General features: G+C 39.4%; 1 protein-coding gene across 8 annotated transcripts in view; it reads left to right on the top strand.

The window, feature by feature from the left end:
* GGNBP2 (gametogenetin binding protein 2) overlaps positions 1-17,490 on the top strand; it is a 33,179-nt gene that overhangs the window by 8,920 nt on the left and 6,769 nt on the right. For 5 of the 8 annotated variants that reach the window (XM_070390525.1, XM_070390528.1, XM_070390527.1 and 2 more), the window contains exons 4-9: positions 1,839-2,092; positions 4,463-4,561; positions 8,472-8,597; positions 8,687-8,800; positions 15,640-15,849; positions 16,881-17,055. In XM_070390525.1, the coding sequence (XP_070246626.1) occupies positions 1,839-2,092; positions 4,463-4,561; positions 8,472-8,597; positions 8,687-8,800; positions 15,640-15,849; positions 16,881-17,055 (978 nt within the window). The remainder of the gene's footprint in view (positions 1-1,838; positions 2,093-4,462; positions 4,562-8,471; positions 8,598-8,686; positions 8,801-15,639; positions 15,850-16,880; positions 17,056-17,490) is intronic. The other 3 variants (XM_070390526.1, XM_070390530.1, XM_070390529.1) reach the window with 3 other exon arrangements.

The following is a 17,490-nucleotide window of genomic DNA, read 5'->3' as shown; positions in this document are numbered from 1 at the left end:
TGTGCTGTACAGTAGGATCTTGTTGTTTATGCATTTTAAATGTAATAGTTTGCGGGACTTCCCTGGATGTCCAGTGGTTAAGACTTTACTTTCTAATACAAAGGGTGTGGTGTGAGTTCTGTCTCTGATGAGCTGAGATCCTGCATGCCTCATGGCCAAAAAACCAGAATATAAAAAACAGAAGCAATATTGTAACAAATGCAATAAAGACTTTTAAAAAAATGTAATAGTTTGTGGCTACTAATTCCAAACTCCTAGTCCTATTTAATTTTTAAACAGTGTGATACTTTGTAAATATACTATATATGATCAGTATAAAGGAAGATAAATGGCTAATTTATTTCAAAATTGTTTCAACTTTTGGAGAAAACTGAATTAAAGGTTAGTGGTAAATATGATAATATCCTTCTTGGGAGTTACCTTTCTCACCTTTATTTATTTATTTATTTATTTTGGTAAACTGGATTATTGGCAAAGAAGGCAGTGGCACCCCACTCCAGTACTCTTGCCTGGAAAATCCCATGGACGGAGGAGCCTGGTAGGCTGCAGTCCATGGGGTCGCTAAGAGTCAGATCCGACTGAGTGACTTCACTTTCACTTTTCACTTTCATGCATTGGAGAAGGAAATGGCAACCCACTCCTGTGTTCTTGCATGGAGAATCCCAGGGACGGGGGAGCCTAGTGGGCTGCTGTCTATGGGGTCACACAGAGTCGGACACGACTGAGGTGACTTAGCAGCAGCACACTACATTACTTGTAGTATAACTATAGCTCCAGCCAAGTAGAAGTTACTTCCTGGAGTTTTTGTCTATTTCCCTACATTCATATGCACCAGCATTTTACTCATTGCTGCTGCTGCTGCTGCTAAGTCGCTTCAGTCGTGTCCGACTCTGTGCGACCCCATAGATGGCAGCCTACCAGGCTCCGCTGTCCATGGGATTTTTCAGGCAAGAACACTGGAGTGGGTTGCCATTGCCTTCTCCAGTGCATGAAGATGAAAAGTGAAAGTGAAGTCACTCAGTCGTATCCGACTCTTAGCGACCCCATGGACTGCAGCCTACCAGGCTCCTCCGTCCATGGGATTTTCCAGGCAAGAGTACTGGAGTGGGGTGCCATCGCCTTCTCCGACTCACTCACTGCAGGCTCCTCCATAGGTGAGATGGGCCTTGTTCTCTCCCACTGATCCGTAACACACCTGCTCACGCCTCCAGGTTGAGAACTGCTGCCCTACATGATCACCATCCTAACTTGACTCATGCAGCTAAACATAGTGTGTTGTTAAAGGTTGACAAGGAGACATAGTAAAGCTACATTGTTTTTATTCTTTTTTCTTTTAAAGCTTTTTGTTTTAAGTGAGAGTACTACTCTTAATACTCACATTGAACAAGCACTGGATTTCCAGATGCAGGGTTTCTTTTGGCTGTGCTGGTCACCTACTGCACAGCCCTGGCATCCCAAGCAGCGTTTGTTTATTTTAGCTGTGCCGTGCAGCATGCGGGATCTTAGTTCCCCAGCTCAGGACTGAACCTGTGCCCCCTGCACTGGGAGCTCAGGGTCTTAGCCATTAGACCACCAGGGAAAGTCCGTAAGCAGAGTTTTTCATACTTGAGATTCTAAAACTGGGCTCCGGGGAGGGCAGTGTAAGGGTTGTGGAATAAACTCAGTGCAGCATGGGTAAGGCTGACCCATCTTGCCTTTCTGACTCAGTTGCAGGTAGATGGCAGGCCCTGCCCGGGTTGTACTTACTGCACAAGGACAAGGAATCAGAAGGAGTAGTGAAAGTCATTTTATGTCTTCCTTATGAACTCTTCTTTATCTTTCTTTCCCTTTTTTCTCAGCGACATAGTATGCTTAAGCAACAAGATCTAAGTATTGCCATGGTGGTGACATCACGTGAAGTCTTGAGCGCACTTTCTCAGCTTGTGCCATGTGTGGGTTGTCGTCGCAGTGTGGAACGCCTCTTTTCCCAGCTTGTGGAGTCTGGAAATCCTGCCCTTGAACCCCTGACAGTGGGGCCCAAGGGAGTCCTGTCTGTAACTCGAAGCTGCATGACTGATGCAAAGAAGCTTTATACATTATTTTACGTACATGGGTGAGTATAATCAATTAGGAAACAATGGGTTTGCTTAAGTTTTTAAACTCAGTGACAGTGGGTAGCTTTTTTCTAACTTTGGGGCAAAGCTTAAGTTCAGATTTACCACAAGTAACTTCTGTGTGCCAATGACTGTAAAGTTTCTTTTCTTGAGGGAGAGACAGGCAGTAAACAAATATATACTTTGTGAAGAAAGTTGTTATGAAGACAAACCAGTAAGGGAGATAGAGAATGAGTGGGTAGAACTCACGTGGAGAGTGGTCAGGGAAGACCTCTCTAATAAAATGACATTGCATATAGGCTAGAATAGAGTGAGGGAGTGAGCCATGTAGTTATTTGGGTGAAGCAGAGAAAGGGCAGCAGGGTAAAGGTTCAGAGATTGGAGTTTCCCCGGCGTGTTTGAAGAATAGCAAGGAAGCCATTGTGACTGGGGGCAGATGAATGAAGGAAACAGTAATAAAAGATGAGGTCAGAGGAGCACCGAGAGGCCTAATTATGTGGTGCTATGCTGAGGTCTTTTATCTTAACTCTGAGACGGGAAGATTTGGGAAGGTTTTGAGCAGAGGAGTACGTGGTCTACCTTGGAGTTATGCTTCCTTTTACCTCTGTGTTACGAGTAAGTGGAAAGCAGAGAAACAAGCTGTTCAATAGTCCATGCAAGAAAGAATAGTGACCAGTATAGTGGCCACAGAGATAATGGGAAATGGCTGGATCCAGTAGTTGCAGTGCCTGGACTAAGTTGCCCCGAGGCATGTGGGATTTTAGTTCCCCAACCAGGGATGGAACCTGAGTCCCCTGCACTGAAAGGCAGATTCTTAATCACTAGACCACCTTGGAAGCCCTAGGAGGAGCAATTTCGCAGAGCTGACTTTTGGACATGTTAATTTGAGGTAGCAATTGGGAGTGCAGGTAGAGTTCAGAGAGTTCTGGCCTAGGGATATAAATTTGTGTCATCAGCATATGCATATATATATACACATACATATGTATATACACATACACACACGCACATGTATCCACACACCCACCTATAAGGTGAAATGTGATCACCAAAGGGTAAGTGGTATGAATAGGAAAAGAGAAGCTGTCTGAAGGTGGTGGTAGAGATTATGGATTTTTATTCTGCCTAAGAAAAGAAGCTTTGAAGGATTTCTAAATAGAGATAGAAGAATATGATTTTTGTGTTGGAAAGATGACTCCAGCTGCTAAGTGAAACGTAGAATGTAAAGGCAAAGGGTAGACGGCAAGGAGACCATTTGGGAGGCCAACTGTTGGAATTGACTAAGCTAGAGAGGCAAGTTGGACAAGGGTCGTAACAGTGGCGGTGATGAGAAATGATCTAATTCTGGATATATTTAAGAGTTGACAACCTATGCTTATTGGTTGGATTCAGGGTTTGGATGTTTAGCATTATGTATTTCTATATTTGCATAAAATTTCTGTTGAAGGCTCTTCATCAAGGATAATGTATGTTTATTTATTTTTTAAAAACTTATTAGCTATATGAGCTAGGACTTTTAACAATTATTTTTATTTTGACTGTGCTGGGTCTTCGTTACTACTTGAGCTTTATGCTAGTTGCAGAGAGTGGGGCTCTTCTCTAGTTGTGGTGCGCGGGCTTCCCATTGCAGTGGTTTCTCTTACAGAGCACGGGCTCTTCGGCTTGTGAGCTTTCATAGTTGCTGCTCCCGGTTTCTAGAGCATAGGCTTAATAGTTGTGGCTCATGGGCTTAGTTGCTCCATGGCATGTGGGATCTTGGCAGAACAGGGATTGAACCCATGTCTCCTGCATTGGCACTCAGATTCTTTACCATTGAGCCACCAGGGAATCCCCTGTTTATTTTATTTTTAATTAACCTCCCCCGCCTCTTTTTTTTTTTTGGCCATACTGCACAGCTTGTGGGATTTTAGATCCCTGAGCAGCGATTGAACCTGGGCTCTTGGTAGTGAGCGCTCAGAGTCCTAACCACTGGACCACCAGGGAATTGTCAAGGATAGTGTAAGTTTGGATAAGGGAGTATGGCTGAGTGTCAGGTAGCAATAAGTCATAAAATATTGGAGTGCCAGGCACACTGCTATATACAATGCAGACGTAGGGATGAATGAGATGGATGCAGACTAAGGGAAAGAGTATGTTGAATAGAGCAGGCCTCCTTCAACATTCTGATAGTCTGGGAATGGAATAGGAATATTGTATAGACCCTTGGGTTAGAGTTCATTTGAAGAGAATTTTTCAAAGTGATACGTCTGTAATACTTTAAATATACTTCTCATTAAAGAGCATAAAGATTTTGAAAATTCTCAAGAAAAATTAATGTTAATCAGACCTTTAATGGTTTATTTATTTTTTATTATTTGTTTATTTATTAGGTCCAAACTAAATGACATGATAGATGCTATTCCAAAAAGTAAAAAGAACAAGAGATGTCAGTTGCACTCCTTAGACACGCACAAACCAAAACCTTTGGGGTAAGTAAAATTGATTATCAAGATACTTTGTTAGTGTTAAGATTATAAATGTTGATCCTATTTGGTAAAAAGAGAAGAAACAATGCTAGTTTTATTTCATTAATTGTTTACACTGTAAAATAGAACACCATATAATTGGTCAAAATAAATATGTCTCCTAGTTCTTTTTGCATTGGGTCTATATAGGGTCTCAGTATAAGTTTGACTTCTAAAAATTTTTTTCCCTTGTATTAAATGTGTTTCAGGGAAAGGAGGTTGAGATCTTTGGTTAATTTATGTAGCCAGTATTAATTTTTTAAAGTAGTGGTGTCATTTTTTAACCTAATAGTTGTATAAATTATTTTTCTTGTCTTTCTTGTCTTTAGGTCTCCCTAATAATTTATCAAGGATTTACCAAAAAACCCTTGAGTTAGTTAAAGCAATGTGAATTTATGTAACTAATTTGCAGTTTTCTTCTTGGTTAGATGCTACAGTGCCCAAGGCTGCCCCCTTCTCCCAGCTCAGTGTCAAGTTTCCCCTTGAAAATTGCTTGGGGTTGGGGGTGGGTGGTAAGGAGAAGTCATGGAATTTGAAGGGAGTTTCTAAGAAGTAACTTTTGGGGAGAATGGGATGATATAAAACTGTGCTCCTGAATTAATTTTAGAAGTTAGTTTTTTGAACATCTCGTTAGTATTGTTGACATTTTCCTCCCTGGTAAAAAGATCTGGATGACCAGGTGGTGGTATGTTAATCTCTTTTTTGCCCCCATACTCAGGAACAAAAAAATTTTTTTAAACTTTCATCATGAAGACTGTCAAACACATAGAAAAGTAGAGAGACTATACAAGGACCCTGTTGCCCCCAAATACCTTTACCCAGACTCACTTGTTACCAGGATTTGCCACATTTATTTCATTTGTTTGCCTTTTCCTTTGCTGAAGTATTTTAAAGCAAATTCCAGACATCATGTTATTTTACTACTACATTCATCTCTAAATACAGTGACATTTTCTTTCATGACAGTGCCATTATAACACCTAACAAAAACTTAACTACAATAATGTAATACCCAGTTGATATTCACGTTTCACCGACTCTCTCTGAAAGTGTCTTCTTACATTGATTTGTTAGAATCAAGATTTACATAAGAATCACACATGATTTCTAAATGTGAGAACTCTAAACGCAGTAAAGCTCTGTACAACCTCAAATGGTTATCTAAGGATAATTATTTCACATACCTGATTTACCAGTATCTTTAAAGAATTCCTGACTCTCTGAGTGCAGAATTTAGTCTGATTTTCATTGGACAGTAACCTTTATCTGAATAACCTGTTGACTAAAACCACAGAATAGTCTGATACAATACAAAGCCTGCCTTCTGTTTCTTGATTATGAATGTTTGTCACTGAGGAACTGAAAAGCAAGAGCTACCCCACATGGTAAACATCTGTGCCCACTGCTACCTTCCTGCAAAGACCAGTCGTTCCATTTTTGCTCTGGATTCCATTGCTCTCTTGTTCTTGACTTTGCTTCATCGATTACTTTCATTAAATTGACATATAGCTGTGTCTGCCTATGTTTTAGCTTAGAAATAAAAAACATAACCTCCACAGGCTTCACATCCAATGTCAGCTCTAGCCCCACCACGTAGGAAGCCAGATGTTTTGGAAGGTTGTTTGCCGAATTACGCAATCAGTGTGAGTGGAGTTAGTTGATCTTAAGCAACACCTCCTAAGGTAGTTTCAGTTATTCCCCGTGCCACGTGGATAGCTGGTCAGAGTATAGTCTGCTTAGCCAAGACTTCTCCTCCTCCACTGTGGATGGTCACCGCCATTCTGTGCTACTATGACTTTTTGTATTTTTCCTCTGTTGTTCCCCCCTTTCATTTTCTTCAGGGGAAGGTATAATACAGTTAATTAGGTTTTAGCCTAACCAATAGTAACAGTCCAGTTCAGTCTTTCTTAGAGTATTCTCATATTCATACAAGCAAACCTAGGTTATTGTCTGGGAGTAAGTGTGTGGTCTGAAAGAAAGGTCTAGGCCCAGGTTGTAGGCCTGTAGCTGATGGGTGGTGTACCGCTGACTCTTGAACAGCACAGGGGTTAGGAGCACAGATCCTCCACACAGTGGAAAATTTGAGTGTAACTGCTAGTTGGCAACTTCATATATTATACATGGTTCCTTCATGTCCTCATATTCAGTAACTGCAGATTGTGTAGTGCGGTGGTATTTACTATTGAAAAAAATCCACGTGTAAGTTGACCTGCGCAAGTCAGCCTCGTGTTGTTCAGTGGTCAGCCGTATAAGATCACCTACAGGAAGAGTAGGGTAACAGAAAGGAATGCTGAGGACTTCAGTTTAATGGTAAGAAAGAATAAGTCTAAAGAAACTTGAGAGAGTGGCTGGAGAGGCAGGAGGAAACCACGGGAAAAGAGTGTTTTGGGGGGCAGGGAGTTGGACAGCTGTGTTGAAGGTTGCTGAGTTATCAAGGACCTCAGAGTCCATTGGATATAGCAACACCAAGATAATTGGTGATCTTGATGAGCGGATCTGTGGTTGAATGCATCAGAATCCAGATCAGAATGTGTAGAAAAATGCATGCATTGCAGGGTCTTAATGGACTAAGCTGTCAGTGGAAAGTATGGAAGTAGAACAAAGAAGTGAAAAGACTCCCTTTTTCAGAAAGCTTGATCTTGACAGGAAGAAGAAGTATAAAGACATTTGGTTTGGAGAGATTATGGATAAAATCTTGATTTGAGTTATAGAATTTCAAGTTGTTTTAGAATAATGCTTTCACATTCTGATGGTATAATAGTCATTCCCCAGCCCTTTTCATCAAAACTGAGAATTTGAGAGTTATGTGGATCACTGAAGCATAATTAGAAAATTTGAAATTTGGGAGATGAGAGTAGAAGGATGTAACATGCAAGGCAGAGCAGGAGTTGAGGTGTTTGCTTCAAAAACAAGAACCATTCACCCTTTCTTAAGCCCTTGTGAGATGAGACTAGGGAGCTGAATTGTATGTCTGATCTTATATGGTGGGCAGGGGGTTGAGAAATACCTATTTAGCTATAGAAAGTAGGTTAAGTAAAGATTCAGAAGTGTTTCCATCTCAAGCATCCCAGGTAATGAATTTCTAGGACTAGTGAGACCTGCAGAAGAACAGGCAGGAGCCAGTTGTTCAGAATCATGAAAAATCAAGAAGACTATCATTGAATGGAAAATAGAAACACATTTCTCTTGGAATGCACATCTGCAACAAAGCAAAATGCGTGACCAGCGCCACATTGAAACCTGTGGGGGAGGGAGAGTCTGGGAAGTTTTTAGTAAGTTTTTAAAAAATTATTTGTGTAGTACTACTAATTTAGGCTGTGTTAAGTGTTCATCTTAGTATGCTATCTTTATTTTCAAAAATGTAAAATTTTATTTAATTAGATTAATTTGTGACTTTCCCAGCTACTTGTAAATATGAAGGTAGATAAGAATTTTGTTGCCATGGGCTAGCTATAAAATCACATTAAGTAGATCAACACTTGTTAGCATTTTCAATTTGTGGAAAGTTGATCCGTGTATAGAAGTGAAAATATTTTGCAATTTTTTCAGCCCTTTTGACTTTAACATTTCAAGTAGATATGCTCATAAAATGCTTACTATATTAAACAGTTACTATCTTGATAAATGTAAATGTTAAATTATTATCAAGTAAACGTAATAGTTGAGCACACGTTTTTGTGTAAAGATATGAGCTCCTGTATAAATAACATTTTAATATGGTTAAAGTAAATATGTAATTATATACAAATTTGCAAACTTACCCTACTAATATATCTTAATGTATTAAAGAGTTCATGATCTTAATTTAGACTATAGAAATTATTCCTTCAGATCATCTCAGTGTCACTAAGCTTTGTACTGTACTATACTACAGTGAAGGGAGCAGTAGCAGTGTCAGTTCAGAGAAGTTAAGTACAGATAAGAGGAGTAGTGAAGACCACAGGAAGGACAGCAAGTGTAGGATCATTTTCCATTATGGACCTTTCCAGGGAACAGCCAGGTAAAATCAAGCACTCCTTTACTCCGCTTTTTAAAATGTTTTTCCATTATATATTCCTCCATCTCACTAAGATTTATTTCTTTCTGCAGAGGTTGTTGGATGGATGTATGGGAACTCATGTCCCAAGAATGCAGGGATGAAGTAGTTTTAATCGACTCTAGTTGTCTTTTAGAAACGCTAGAAACGTATCTGCGAAAACACAGGTAAGTCCAAAGGTCATGATGATGTAGTGGGAAGATGCTTTAGGTGTCAGTCACCTTCTTCCTGTAATAGTACTCTGCTGCTGCTGCTAAGTCGCTTCAGTCGTGTCGACTCTGTGCGACCCCATAGACGGCAGTCCACCAGGCCCCCCTATCCCTAGGATTCTCCAGGCAAGAACACTGGAGTGGGTTGCCATTTCCCTCTCCAATGCGTGAAAGTGAAAAGTCAAAGTGAAGTCGCTCAGTCGTGTCCGACTCTTAGCGACCCCGTGGACTGCAGCCTACCAGTCTCCTCCGTCCATGGGATTTTCCAGGCAGGAGTACTGGAGTGGGGTGCCATAGTACTCCAGCCCTCCTGTTAATACCTGCCACCAGGCGGAGCTTAGTGCTAGGGCAGGAAGTTCCTTTATGGCACGATGCTCAGTGTTGACCTTCTTGTGTTTTACCTGTTGGTTCCAGGCCAGCCTTTCAAGGAACACAGAGTGACTGTGAATTGAATAAAGTGTACTTAATCACTGTGGAAATTCTTATATTCCTTGTTTTTGATGGACGTGTTTCATGGTATCATTTTCAAAATTAAAGTTAAAGTAGCAGCTTTTACTTAGTAATATTTTCAATTATTTTTTCTTTGTCAAGAGCTAAAAATAGAGTTGGAAATCATGTGCTTCGTGTATTATAAAAGTAACTTCAGATTTTTCTTTTTAGAATACTACTTTACAAAGAATTTTCCAAGTGTCATTAACATTTGCAAATTCATAGGGAGGGAGAGTACAGTAGGAAAGGAAACCCATAAAGGAGGCATCTAGAGGTGGCGTTGTGCTGTTTGTCACGTGTTGGGTTTGTGGTTATGTGTCTTATGTCTTTGGGACAGATATACACAATTACTTTGGGGACGCTTCTAGAAAACACACGTAAATTATAAAAACTGGCATTATCAAGGTTGGTGTTCATATGGCAATGAGCTAATGACTTAATCTGCATACTAAGTTTATTAAGTGTTTTTCTTTTTTCAATTACAACTTTCTTGTTTTTTGCCTTATTGGTTGATTGTACCAAAAAGAATAGAGAATGTCAGTTATTTGGAGTTTGGGAAGTAAATGTAAAACAAATGAATGTATAGGTCCGTCATAGATACCTTTCTTTTTCAATATATATTTCCTTGTATTCAGTATGAATTGGCCCATCCAAAAGAGCTTTTTTGGGTGATAAATTAGTAGTTACTAGAGCTAACATTTTGAAATTTCCTATATTGGTTGCAGATATTTCCTGTGTTTGGGGGGCAGTATTTTATAGGAAAGGTGGAGTCCGTTTTATAAATATATTAAGGATTCAGGGGAAGAAGTACAATTAGGAGCAGTTAAGGAAGATTGCAGTGAATCTGGGTTCTACTGATTATAACTTTGTACAGATTACTTTTCTGTGCTTCCGTGTTTTTCTGTTTTAAGAAAAAATAGTATTCCTATAGAACTTATTATAAGATTAAATTTGTTAGGATTGATGATACATAATAAGACTTACTTAGAACAGTATCTGGCACATAGTAAGCACATCAGGGAATATGCGTCTGCCAGATTTGCAAGTCCTTGTTATTCCTGTGTAACTAGTTCTTATTTTAGGTACAGTTTGAGTTTTTGAGGTACAGTCAGTTGAAAATGATTTCTAAAGGTCTGAATAGTGGATGTTCTTGGCACATCTATTTTTATTTAATAGATTTTTCTGAGCAGTGTATAATAAAGATTTTATAACACTATTTAAATTATAATAGTGCATTATTAGAAATTAGGTGTTAGAAACTCTGAAACCTCTGTCTTAAGAAACTTTTTTTTTTTAATTTGTGTGCAAGGTTACTTTTGAAAACAGGAAAAATCACTTTCATTCTTACAGCTTCTGTATAAAATTTTAAATGACTGTTTGCTTATGTTTATGCTACTTAACGATCATGTACAGTCAAACATATTAAACTGATGATTTAAAGCAGTAAGATATAGGGAAAATATTTCAAGCTTTATTATTGGTACTATATGATATTTAACCATTTATTTACTAAAAAAATGTAGACTTACCATTTATAGCCTCAAAATGTGGAAGTAATTTTATTTCTGTGTCTAAGACCATTTCTCCCACCAAGGGGAAGACTTTTTAAAAATTGTGATAAAAAATACATAACATGCGTTTACTTCTTAACAGTTTTTAAGTGTATAGCACACTACTGTCAACTATTTACTAGCTATTGTGCACTGGATCTCTAGAACTTTTTCATCTTGTGTGACTGAAGCTAAACCCACCTATTGACTAAAAACTCCTCGTTTCCGTCTCCCTGCACCTCCTGCCAGCCACCGTTCTGTTTTCTGTTTGAGTTCAGTTACTTCATATAACTCATATAGGTGGAATCATGCCATATTTGTCTTTTGTGTTTAGCTTGTTTCACTTAGCATAATGTCCTCAAGGTTTATCCATGTTTTAACACATGACAGAATTATCTCTTTTTAAGGATGAATAATGTCCCATTGTATGTATACACTGTGTCCATCTATCAGTGGACATTTAGGTTGTTCTCACATATTGGCTTTTGTGAAAAATGCTGTAGTGAACATGGATGTGTGCCAAAAGCTCTTGGAGATTCCGTTTTTAATTCTTTTGTATGTGTTCCCAGAATTGGGATTGCTGGATTATATGGTAATTCTATTCTTAATTTTTTAAGGAAATGCTATACTATTTGCCATGCTGGCAGCCACTTTATAATCTTGTCAACAGTGTGCAAGGAAGGGTTCCAGTATTTCCAGATCCTTGACAACACTTGTTATTTTCTAATTAAAAAAAAAAAAAAAAAAAAAAAAAATATATATATATATATATATATATGTATTTGGTTGTGCTGGGTCTTAGTTGATGCACTTGGGGTCTTCAGTCTTCATTGCGGCATTAGGGCTCTTTAGTTGGAGCCTGTGAACTCTAGTTGTGGTGTGTGAAATCTGGTTCCCAGACCAGGGATTGAACCTGGGCTCCCTGCATTGGGAGTGCAGTCTTAGCTGCCGAGCCACCAGGGAAGTCTCTCTTTTCTAATTTTTGATAGTGGCCATACAGTGGGCTTGAGGTGATCTCATGTGGTTTTGATTAGCATCTCCCTGATGATTAGTGATGTTGAGCATTTTATCATGTACTTACTAGCCTCTCTTTGAAGTGTCTGTTCATGTCCTTTGTCCACTTTTTAATCCTACTTTTTTTTTGTCTGTTATTGAATTGTGAGAGTGCCGTGTTCTATACATTAACCCCTTGTCCAGTGTGTGGTCTGTAAATACTTTCTCTGTTCCATAGGTTGGCCTTCACTCTGTTGTTTCCTTTACTGCACAGAAGTTTTTAGGTTTGATGCAGTCTCATTTGTCTTTTTTATTTTGTTCCTTGTGCTTTTGATTCCATATGCGAGAAGTCATCACCTATTCCATTGTTACATGTTCTCTAACAGTTTTACAGTTTCAGGTCTTAATATTTAGGTCTTTAACACATTTTGAATTAATTTTTGTATATTTCTGTGTCTCTTTTTTAACTGTTAGTGAAACAGTGATTTAACTTTACTTGCCAACATGATTGCATCTGTTTACAAAGTGGGCTTAGAGCTTCTGTTTTAACAAATATTCATTTCAAGAAACAGAGTTATCTGCTATTGGGTCAAAAAGATGTGCATAACAAAATAATTGTATGACATTGTAAGGGTAAATGCTATAATGATAAGTGTAAGTCAGAGATAATGGGAATACAGGAAGGTTGAATTTTAGTTATGGAAATTGCAAGAGGCTTTTTTAAGGATGGGTATGATTTAGGCAAATGGAGATGGATGTGGAGGGGAGTGGGGAGGAAGCAGAAGCAAAAAAAGACTTTGTAGTAGGGACGCATCAGTTATGTACAAAGTAATCCATTGTCCATGGAAGCGACCTAAATGTTCATTGACAGGTGAGTGGATTAGGGAAATGATGTGTGTGCCCATGCATGCACACAGTGGAGTACTGCTCAGCCAGAAGAAGGACCAAAATAATGCCATTTGTAGCAGCATGGATGGACCTGGAGATGATCATGTTCTGTGCTTAGTTGCTCAGTTTTGTCTGACTCTCTGTGGCCAGGCTCCTCTGTCCATGGAATTTTCTAGGCAAAAATACTGAAGTGGGTTACCATTTTCCTCCTCCACGGGATCTTCCCGACTTGGTGATCAAACCTGCATCTCTTGTGTCTCCTGCATTAGCAGGTGGATTCTTCACCACAGAGCCACCTGGGAAACCCCAGAGATTATCACATTAAGTGAAGTAAATCACAAAGGCAAATTCCATATGATATCACTTATATGTGGAATCTAAAATATGATACAAATCAACTTACTTACAAAACAGAAACGGACTCACAGACATAGAAAACCAGCTTACAGTTACCAGAGGGGGAAGAAAACAGGGGAGGGATAAATTAGGAGTTTGGGATTAGCAGGTACACACATTGCTATGTATAAAATAGATAAACAACAAGATCCTACTGTATATATAGCACAGGAACTATATTCAATATTCTGTAATAAACCATTATGGAAAAGACTATGGGAAAGAACCTGTGTGTGTGTCTGTGTGTGTATCTGAATCACTGTGGTATACACCAGAAACTAACACAACATCATACATCAGCTATACTTCAATTAAAGAAAAATGAAAGTAGTCCATTTGTATATATTGTATATGTACGGGGGCAGGGCAGTGTAGAGGGACCATGAAGGGAGAGGCGGGTCTTGGGAAAAAGTCTGGAAATAGTAGGTTGGGTAAGAGAAGAAAGCACCGGAGGCCTTAACAAGTTTGAACTTTATTTGTAGATGGTGGGGAGGTTTTTAAGCTGAGAGTGAGGTAATGAGATGTTTTAAAAAATTATTTTGGTATGAGAGCTGCATTAGAGCTAGTAAGAGTGGAAGCAGGGAAATGTATTAGGAAGCATTTTTTTTTTTTTAATTGACTAGGCAATTTAAAACAGAGCAGAGGGAGTTGAAAAGAAGTAACCTTCCTCAGTGTAAGAAAGAGTTGATACCAATTGGCTCCACCCCTAAAAGCAGGAGTTGCAATTAACTAAGGAGTTGGAATTACCTGAGGTTCCATCCTGGGTGACTGTGTAAATGGTGATTTCTTCACACCTATGGAAGATAACATAGGAAGGGGACTGTGTTGCCCTTGGTTTTGGACATCTATGTTGTCCCGCATTTTTCAGCATGGGTCTGGCCTTCAGGCAAGGACAGAGCCTTGAGCGGAGCTGTGGAGTTGATATGTTGACGGGAACCGCTGTGGGAGTAGATAAGCTCACCTGGATAGATAAATTTAAATCATAGAGAGCAAAATTTCCTCATTCCATCACAGCCAATCTTCTCAGAGAGCCAATTACTAATATTGTGAGCCTGACCGAATTCTTCCTTATTTTAGGAATTCAAAAATAGACCAGACTCTTATTTTTTCTTTTCTGATTGAATGATGTTTGGTTTCTAGAAGAAAATATTGTTATCCTTCTACTTCACATGCTCTTCTACACTTTTACCGCATTTAGTTCAGTTCAGTCGCTCAGTCGTGTCCGACTCTTTGCAACCCCATGAATCACAGCACGCCAGGCCTCCCTGTCCATCACCAGCTACCGGAGTTCACTCAGACTCATGTCCATCGAGTCAGTGATGCCATCCAGCCATCTCATCCTCTGTCGTCCCCTTCTCCTCCTGCCCCCAATCCCTCCCAGCATCAGAGTCTTTTCCAATGAGTCAACTCTTCGCATGAGGTGGCCAAAGTAGTGGAGTTTCAGCTTTAGCATCATTCCTTCCAAAGAAATCCCAGGGCTGATCTCCTTCAGAATGGACTGGCTGGATCTCCTTGCAGTCCAAGGGACTCTCAAGAGTCTTCTCCAACACCACAGTTCAAAAGCATTAATTCTTCGGCACTCAGCCTTCTTCACAGTCCAACTCTCTCAGTACACTTAAGTTGAAACCACATTTCTACATATATGTTGTATATATTATTTATGTGTGTGTTGAGAAACATACTTTTTTGTGTGTGTGGAAGAAAGAATTTGACATTTAGGAAATTACCAGTAAACTAAAAATACATGTACCACTTTCCTATTCTTCTTGCCCTCCCCACCCTACATATTAATACTTAGTTGGTGATGTATTTATTAAAATGTCAACATTTGAATCAAGGTGTACTGGTTGAAGGGCTTCCCTTGTAGCTCAGTCAGTAAAGAATCTGCCTGCAGTGCAGGAGACCCAGGTTCAATCCCTGAGTTAGGAAGATCCCCTGGAGAAGGAAATGGCAACCCACTCCAATATCCTTGCCTGGAAAATCTCATGGACCGAGGAGCCTGGTGGGCTGCAGTCCATGGGGTAACAAAGAGTCGGGCACGACTGAGCAACTAACACTTTACTGGTTGAAGATACCAACTATTTTCAGAGACTGAAAGGAGAGGGATCCTAGAGTCATTGGTTGGTAGCCTCTGTTGTTCTATTTCTGACCTGCACAGATAGCTCGTGAAGTGACGATACATAGTCCTTGGCAACTAATATCTTCTGGGCATGTATTTTATCAACTAACAGATATTTATCTGCTTCATTCTTTTAGGCCCATGTGTTTCTCTAGTTTAAAAATCATTTGCAAGTGGAGAACTAGCTATAGCTGTGTAATCCCTAAATGTGTATTTACCTTATATGTGTATGACTTCAGTGTGTGGAGGCTTTTTTTAATACTCAATATGGGAGGGGAGTGTCATTGTCTAGTAAACTGTTAAATACCTCATGAAATAATTACACAGCCAGTTCTTAATTTTGAAATTTTTCTTTTCAACAGGTTTTGTACTGATTGCAAAAATAAAGTCCTGCGAGCCTATAATATCCTTATCGGTGAACTTGATTGCAGCAAAGAGAAGGGCTACTGTGCTGCACTTTATGAAGGCTTGCGGTGCTGTCCACACGAGCGACACATTCATGTTTGCTGTGAGACAGACTTCATTGCACATCTTCTGGGTCGTGCTGAGCCAGAGTTCGCAGGAGGGTATGAGTATGTAATTTGCTAGAATGGGCTATCTAGCGCTTTGCTTCATTTTATCCTTCTGCCTCAGTACATATGTGTGTAAATTAAAGTGTGCCTGTACAGATTTTGCTTTTTTTTAAATATGCATTTAGTTGAGTAAAAAAAGGGAGAAAGTATTGATCCATTGTCTGCTTATTGTTGCTTGAAGTAGGAATTCCGGCTTTTTTTGGCTTTTATTATTATAGCTTATCATTTTCACTTGAAAATGATTAGAAGGGATTTTTTCCTCCCCTCCATCCATGCATTTCCATGTTTAAATTTTGTTTATAATGATGGTTTTTGCATAGGAAACAAGATCTTTGCAACAGGGGTTTAAGAAATACTTTACTGAATGTAATTCATGAACTGTGGATGTTATTATTAAATTACAGAGGAACCTAAAATTTTATCTCTGGCTTTGTTGTAAAAGTCAGGAAAAATTGTTCACAGAATACATTGAACCCACTCCCCCTCTGTTTTGTGTATTAGCTGTCATTTGAGTGCCTGTTTTCTGCTAGGCATTTAGAATACAAAAACCACTTCTGTCACTGAAGTTGGTGATCATTTCTAGTGAAGACTAGCCTAGAGGGCTTTTGCCCGGAATTGAATCACTTTGGCATTGTCTTTCTCCATTCCCCATCAAAAAGAACAAAAACCAAGTAGGCATTTGGTATAATTGGAAGGTGAACTGTCATGCCTGCTATGAGCTGGACACTTAAATATGTGACGTCTTTGTGCCCCCAAAAACATTTCTTTAGGGCCAGTTCCTGAATTACCTTCTTTTTAGCAGTATTAGGACTAAGTTCTACTTGCATGTGTATTTTGCATTGGTAATATACATGTGTGCTTGTGTATTTATATATATGTTGAGTTTGAATGTATAAATGTCTTGTTATTAGTTTGTTTACTAGATATGCAGATTATGTTTAAAACCTGAACCTGCAGAGAGGTGTTATCAATCTCTTACTGTTTCAGCTTAAGAGTTGTAGGAAACATGTGTGATTTATTCTTCTTTACAGGAGAAGAGAAAGGCATGCTAAGACAATAGATATAGCTCAAGAAGAAGTTCTGACCTGCTTGGGAATTCATCTTTATGAAAGACTGCATCGAATCTGGCAAAAACTGCGGGCAGAAGAGCAGACATGGCAGATGCTTTTCTATCTTGGTGTTGATGCTTTACGCAAGAGTTTTGAGGTAAGAACAGTGGACTGCTTCAGTGTCTGGACTGCTTAGTTATTAGATGGAATCTTTTTTTTTTTTTTTTTTTAATTATTTCTTGATTGTACTGGGTCTCTTTGCTACATGAGGGCTTTTTTCTTGTGGCCTTCTCACTGTGGTAGCCTCTCTTGTCGCACAGCACAGGCTCTAGGTGCGTGGGCTTCAGTGGTTGCAGCCTGCAGGTTCAGTGGTTGGGTCTCTGGGTCTCTAGGGTGCGGGCGCAGTAGTTGTGGTGCATGGGCTTATCTGCCCTGCCGCATGTGGAATCTTCCCAGACCAGGGATCAAACCCATGTCCGCTGCGTTCGCAGGCCGATTCTTACCCACTGGACCACCACGGGAGTTGTGAACTGTGGACTGAATCTTAATGTTAATTGCTGCTCTCGCCTTGCCTTAGAGAGCTGTGATCCAC

Source organism: Bos mutus, chromosome 19, assembly GCF_027580195.1.
Source record: "Bos mutus isolate GX-2022 chromosome 19, NWIPB_WYAK_1.1, whole genome shotgun sequence".
In the NCBI taxonomy this organism is placed as follows: Eukaryota; Metazoa; Chordata; class Mammalia; order Artiodactyla; family Bovidae; genus Bos; species Bos mutus.
Note: the sequence above shows the minus strand (reverse complement) of the source record. Positions and strands in the feature narration are given on the sequence as shown.